Source organism: Chelonus insularis, unplaced genomic scaffold, assembly GCF_013357705.1.
Source record: "Chelonus insularis isolate UGA/USDA-ARS -01 unplaced genomic scaffold, ASM1335770v1 contig_3_pilon, whole genome shotgun sequence".
NCBI lineage: Eukaryota > Metazoa > Arthropoda > Insecta > Hymenoptera > Braconidae > Chelonus > Chelonus insularis.
In genome coordinates this window covers 1,428,344-1,435,864 of record NW_023276556.1, presented here as the reverse complement: position 1 = coordinate 1,435,864, position 7,521 = coordinate 1,428,344, and the positions used below count along the sequence as shown (strand labels likewise).

The following is a 7,521-nucleotide window of genomic DNA, read 5'->3' as shown; positions in this document are numbered from 1 at the left end:
TTTTATTAAGATTCTGTATTGAAGCAGAAAAAGAAAAACCATAGATCCGTAAAATTTTAGAGGAACAAAAAAAACATAACTAGCTTGTAAAAAAAATTTCCCAATCCAAATTTTTTTTGTGAAAATTCTCTCTTAATTAAATAAATTTAACTTGATTTAAAAAAAAATTCACTACGGAAGAGAGACAATAATTGAGATTAATCTAATATTTAAATTCTAGTGGAAATAAATTTTCATAGAAATTGAAATTGAATAAACACCAAATGATGGCATTTAGAAAATAATGAAGGAAAAGAAAAATACTCGTAATATGCAAGCTTATAAATAAACATAATGTTGCCGGGGATGATAATCAATGTTTCTTATAGACATTATTTAAGCCTAATTACATTTTCTCGCTTCAAAACAGAATTGTAAAGAATGAATTTAAAAGCAATTACCACAGATAGTCGTTAAAAATTGGATAGAAACTTCTATTCAGGTAGAAAGTAATGTTGAAGAGTCCTATTATTGGCAATTCTTGATGAAATCTTCAAACGTTGATTTTAAGTGATAATTAAATTTTTAGCTCGATTCTGTCATTTAAAAACAATATTAATTAATTTAATTATCATTATTATATTATTAATAATTTAACTACAATAGCTATGAAATATTATTTAACTATATACACGCGGAGCTTCTTTGTTGATAACATATTTTTTTATGTACAGAATAAAAATACCACAGCCTCTCGAACGGTCAGGTATTATAGTTTTTTTCTTATTTTTTCATTCATATTCCATCTTCTGGAAATTTAAATATTGTTTTACGAAAAACATAGAATTATCGACTCGTCTTTTTCTTTTTACGAAGTTTTATCTCACTGGACGGAGTGCATTCTGTTTCATCGTCCATGTAAGAATAATTTATTTTGGGTATCTTTCTCTGCGAGCTTCTCGTTTTCTTAGTGGGATTTTTTTTTGGTGATTTTGGCTGTTTTACTTTCTTTGATGACCTTACCATTTCCTCATTTATTCTCTTCAAACTAGTTGAATCATCCGTTGAATAAATACCATCAACTTTTTTCCTTTTTCTGTCAGAAAAATTATCATAATTACTAATTACATCTTTTTCATATTCCCCACGGATCATTGAAGATGAATGAATATTCGTCATTAAGGTTGATGATGAATCTATAGACTCTCTACCTTCTAAAGCTGCTATTGAAATCATTGGCGAGCCGATAAAATTATTAACTACATTTTCTTTTTTAATTGGAGTAACATAATCTATTGGTGTCATTGATTTGAAACGTTTTTTCAACGGTAATTTATAATTAACATCCTTTTGGTAAATTTTTTCTTGTATTCGATCATCAAGATTAGCTTCAATTTTGCACAATAATTTGTTTTCATACATTCCCAGTTCATTACTTTGATGAGTGGTTTGAAGAGGACATTCTGGAATAACCGGTTTATCGGATATTGGAATATAAAAGCCACCATCAATTTTGGAAGTAGCTTTAGTTTCGTTTGGCGGTATGATATATTGATTGCAATGCGTAATAATACCGTAGGCACAGTTAAAACAAGAGCACTGTTGCGATTTGGCACGAGAATGAAGCGGAGGTCCAGGATGATTAACTGGTAATCCACAAGCAACTGAACTGTAGTTTTTCCTGCAAGAAATATATAAATCACCTGTCGAGTAAGTTGGATGATAGATTCCACTTCGTGAATTTGATGCTGAAATATGAAGACCATGAGGGTCAACGAGATCCTTCGGGCGAACTTGATTTACGTAAGCTGGATTACCCATATGATTTGATAAGTTATTTGTACAATCACTAAATTCTTGTTTTATTCTACACCGTCCAGAGTTATTAGCATCGGAATTATTTTTTGTCGGTTTTTTACTGTCTAGACAGGTAATGTTTTCCGCTGTCGGATCTATTTTTATTTTATTAACTTTCCGGCTTTCTTGCGCAAGTTCATACTGTGTCGTAGGCGGAAAAGATTGAGATATTCTGTATACTGGATCATGTATTTCACGAGAAAAACTCTCATCTTTTACTTTTTCAAGCATCAAATTTTTTTCACTCAAATTCATTGCTTCCTCTTCATTACTGTGATCTCTATTTTCGACAGCTTTATTTATTATATACAAGTTACTGTTCGGTGATTTTTGCAGTAATACGATTGTTTCACCATTTAAAATTACATTCGTTTCGTCTTTGTCAGAAGATATTGAACTTTCAACCTGGACTGATGTGCTCGTTAACTCAATTGGAAGTTCATTTAGCATGCATGAATTATTTTGTTGCTCTTGGACACTATTTAAACAATGATTTGATAAATCTTCTGAAGATGATACTTCAACATTAAGTGCTACTCTGTCTATACCATCAGGATAGACGTCAATAAACCTGTTGGCATCTTCTGCTGATTGGTTATTAAAATCTTCATTTCTTTGATCTTCAGTCATCTCATTATAAGTCATCAAACTGTTGTAATCCTTCACTTTAATGAATTCTTTAGTCTGATTGGTTTCAGGTGCTTCCGTATTTAAATGAGATACCCTTTGAGATACACTTGCAAGTAGAGAAAGCCCATCAATATGATCATTAAAATCAACATCATGGATTTTCGATAAATTATTTTTTTTAAAAGATTCCATTGCTTCAGGCTGCTGGTTTAAATTTTTTTCAATATTTTGTGAGAACGAATTTGCATCCACATTGGTTTTGATGGTATTCAAGACAGCTTGTGAATTTATGTTACTATTTATTTTTTCCATCACTTTACTTGAGTTTACGTCAACCAGATCCTCACTTTCCGATACATTAGTTCTATTTACATTTTTTTCCTTGCAAAAATTCAATTCTAACGGCGTTACTTTAGCTTTATCATTGACAACCGGAAACTTTTGTACTTTGATCTTTTGTTCAACATTCTCGGAGGATTCTTCATATTCTACTTTAGAAACCTGCCCGTTTTTACACGAATGGCTTTCAATGTTCTCTTTATATTCTTCACTAGTTTCTAACACTTGCATACATGTTTCAGTGAGTATTAATCGACTTTCTTCTTCGATGATCTCATTTTCCGTTAGATTTCCTTGGGTGATTTCATCGACATTTAATAGTGAGCTCTGAATTTCCATTTGGTCATCTACAATTTTATCTTTATTGGAGGTAATCAGAAGAGATTCTAAGTTGAATGTATCTTCAAGTTGCGAATTTTGATTGATGTTTTTATTATCTTCAGTGATGTCAGGAGTATTGGATGGTCGTTTAAAAATTTTTTGTATCCATGACAACTTCTTGCTCTTTTTCTGTTTGGAAATTTTTCCGCTCGAATCTTCTGAGGTGAGATCAATTAGAACAATATCTCCATTGTTTTTCTGAACTTTACGTGGTATGAATTTACTATTGACACTTTTATCTGAATTTAATTTAAAGTTAGAACTATTAATACTATCTTTTGTTTGATTATTACAACTATTATTATTCAACAAGACTTTTTTAGCGGTATTTTCGCGAGATGATACATTTAATTTGCAAGACAAATTATCTTCAAGCTGATTTTGTACAGAGACCGATGGAAAAAAAAATGTATTAATTAACGAATTAATACAAGTAATTCAAAATTTTTTTCATTAAAGACAAAGTATAAATTAAAAACTAACTTAATTAGTAAAGAATATAAAATAGTTATGAAAAAAAAATTTTTAATACCTCTAAAAGCTCGATGGTATCATCTGATCGAGTTTGCTCAACTTCTTCAGGGTCCTTAAATATTCTTGACTTTTTACAGAACTTAATAAATGCTTCGCAGGACTTTTCTAGTTCAATATGTTGAGTAAGCAACAGTCTCGTGGAGACTTTTTGGTTATTTGGCACTTTTGGTAATACGTGATCTGTTACGTACTGTGGTAAAGAGGTAGGATACGATGCTAGAGATGATAAAGCTCTTGAATTTACGTCATTTTTACTATTTGAATCTTTGGTTATTCTCTTCCATATCCGATATACAAGAAAATATCTTACATACATTAAATTCGAAGTTGGATGCTCAGGAACTACCCTGAATATTTTTCTGTAATATAATAAAGGAATTTTTATTAAATTATTGTTCAAGTCTTATTCGATTAAAGATAAAAATACTCTTATTTATATAATTTTGTGCTACTTGATTTTTTGCTTGACCGGAAACTAAAAAACACACAATTGCAGTTTATCAAACTTTTTAGTCCTTGAGATCAAGTTTTCTTTCTTTATGAAACAAACATTAGTTTTATTGAAATGACAGACAGAAGAAAAGTTTAACAATGAAGATACTTCAATGATTCAAAAGGAATTATTTCCTTAAAGAAATTTTCGAAATACTTTTTAGTAAAATTAATTAAAATTTATAAATGTATCGTGTAAAACATCACTTGGATTGTTATAGAAAATTAATTTTCATCAGATTTGATATCAAACACCAATCTTGAAAACAAAAAAAATGTTAATAATGGTAATCACTGTTCTGTAACGAAGCACTGACTACTACCTCTATATAGATATATTGTAAATCAGTTAATTAGATAAAAATAGTTAAAATTAAATTTACATTATATCTGATAAAAATCATATGAGAATAAAGTATAACATGAGTTTTTTTCTATGTAACCGGAAAAATGAAGTTATGGAATATGTAAATTTTTCAAAGTTCAAGTGAGTGTGCCTCAAGGAACTTACCTAGTTAAGTATTAATCATAAACTCTTAGGTAAGATATTAATTTTTTATCATAAAAACATTGCAATAAAAAAAACCATTCAGAAAATAAACATGACACACTCAGTTTATTGAATCAAGTTAAAAAATGTATACTCACGTTAGTAAAGGGTTTATTATTTGATAATACGTAGAACTCATGAACCGAATTTTGAGAATAGTATCCATGAGATATTCAGCGGAATTTTCTGAAAATTTTTAATGTACGTTATTAATTATGTTTGGAATAAATTAAAGAAAATATATGGCTTTAAGAATCTACAATGGATATTTATATCTGAAGTATTTACCTAAATAAACGTATAAATAAGATGCCAATCGACCTGAAATCCTTTCATGGTATTCACAGCTCTTCTTGGAAGCCTTCAGTTCTAAATCTATATACATTGCTAGCAAATCAGACATTAAATCCATGTAGATTGTGCGGTCGTGACTCTGAAAGAAAGATAGATAAATTTCAGTAAAACTGTTACAGACAATAGAATCGAAATGAAAATCGTGAATTGCTCACCCCTTCGTGCGATTTATAGTAATACATGAAGAAAAGCAGAGTTTCACCAATAAAACCTTTTAATTTATCAGCTCTCAACGGTTTTGTTTGGCATTCGGCTACCGTGGGCCGAACATTTCTGTAATTACAAGAAAAAATTTCATCATTTCCAAGCAATAATTTTATTCAAAAAATAACTCATTAAATTTAAGCAGGCAAAATATTTGTTAGAGCTTGTGATAACATAATAATCAAAATATTTTCATTTAGGTGCAACTGTTATCTATATGCAAATTACCATTGGTGTCATGAAATAAAATAGTATTGTTTCAGTTCTTAAAATGAAACTTTTGTTCTACATATGCACCATGAAGAATTATTTGCTCATTATCACAAAAAGAGTGTTCGTCTGCTATCATCAACTTAAAAATTAAAGCTATTATAATTGTAATCATAATTAATTGGCCTCTTCTTTCTATCAAAAAAAAATACCAGTACTCATCGTTTCAAATTACTGGTTACACGACAGATTTTCTCATTAATTAACATTGCTCTATTTACCTAATGAAGTATGTCATCAAATTAATTAGAGTTGATGAATTGTCCATGTTCGTCAAACACATGGATTTAAATTTTGCTATCCAAGCCACCCCGTCTACTGATGATATCATTGTTTTGAAATTATTCGAAGACTTGCCTTCATCTGAAAGAAAAAATAGCTCTATGAGTGTATTTATGATCAAGTAAAAAATTCTTTGCAGTTCATAGTAGAGTGGAATTCATATTTAGCATTTTCATAAGCAAAAAGAAAAAACTTTCTCTCATTTCCTGAGATAAGTTGGGCATTATTTTTAATGAAAATTTAAAAACTTTTCACTAAAAAAAACGTTTTAATTCAAGACATTCAGTTTTTAGACTTGAAAAGTGTAATTTTTTCCATATAATATTCAGTGGATATTTTAATCATCAAAAGCAAATGAATAAAATTATTAAATAATTTCAATTTTAATGGCCATACAATATGTCAAAGATGCAACTCTAGAATGTAATATTATAATTCAATAATACTATTGATTATGTTTAGGGATAGTCAAAGCCTAGTGGCGTCAGACGCCTTCTGAAACATTTCTGACGCGTAGTAGCCACATAAGCCCTCCCTAAAAATGTTTTTCCAATTTTTACAACAAACAAAGTATTCTATAAAAATACTCCAAAATCACTATTATGAAGGAAAAAAAACTTTTAAACCTTTTAATAAAAAATAATTGTTGACTAAAACGTAGGAGAAAAAAAAGTTGATGGATAGGTGTAAAAGTTCAGCAAATGTAAACAAACGAAACAACAAATAGAAAATGGCTGGAAAATGAAGGAAAACTATTGTACTTACCAGTAGTACAATTTAAATGACTTCGATCCATGTGAGTGAGATTCACATTACAATCCATTGTTGTGGAAATCATTGTTAAATAAAATATAACCTCACAAAATGAATTTCTAGTTTTAAAGTAGTAATGTGTTAAGAAAAAACAAAAACCAAATGAAAAACTGAATCTTGAAAGGACATCAAGTGCGCGTCCAAGCGAGAACTAAACTCTGAACTGTCGAGTCCACGGCCATTTTGACACTGGTGATGCACTCGAGCGCTGTGCAATAGTTGGTGTGCTCTCCCACTACTGAGTCTTTACCACCACTCTACAGATCTCGAGAGACATAATGCAAGGGATAGAAATCAACGTCCAAGAAGATAACCAGGAATAGAAGAGACTCAAACACCATAGAAATTATCTAGATTGTTCAGACTTACTCATTTACATGGTACTACTTCCCTTCAAGATAATTTCATTCATTCATACATTTCATATTACTGCTTATCGATAAACAAGAGAATAAATAAATTTTTTATATTTAGATTGAAACTAACAAGCTATGAAGGAGTGCGACTGCGCGATAACAGGCTCGATAAATCTCAGAAGTAAAGGGGTATTCAACAGCAAAATTACTTACGGACTGCTAACTTTTAAAAAGTACTTACATGTACATTGCTAAATTAAAATTTTTTCCTTTACATCGATGTTGAATTTACAGATAGTTGAGAAAATTCAGTGCTACTTTGTAACAAATGAATTTTGTTTAGGCATTTTTTTTTCCACTTGAGTGCATTAACAATCGCGGGAATTTAAATTTTTGTTCGTAACTGATGTTTTTTTCTGGTTTCTTTATAAGGAAAAAAACGACCATAAAGTGAAAATCGGCAGCTGCATTCTACATAAT

General features: G+C 29.9%; 1 protein-coding gene across 1 annotated transcript; it reads right to left on the bottom strand.

The window, feature by feature from the left end:
- Window positions 1–441: 441 nt before the first annotated feature.
- On the bottom strand, window positions 442–6,884 carry LOC118068487 (uncharacterized). Its single transcript, XM_035085930.1, has 7 exons — window positions 6,638–6,884; window positions 5,812–5,953; window positions 5,272–5,389; window positions 5,051–5,195; window positions 4,861–4,948; window positions 3,719–4,079; window positions 442–3,561 (listed from the first exon to the last, which is right to left on the bottom strand). The coding sequence occupies exons 1-7, from the start codon at window positions 6,708–6,710 to the stop codon at window positions 826–828; spliced, it is 3,663 nt and encodes a 1,220-aa protein (XP_034941821.1). The 5' UTR covers window positions 6,711–6,884; the 3' UTR covers window positions 442–825.
- Window positions 6,885–7,521: the final 637 nt, after the last annotated feature.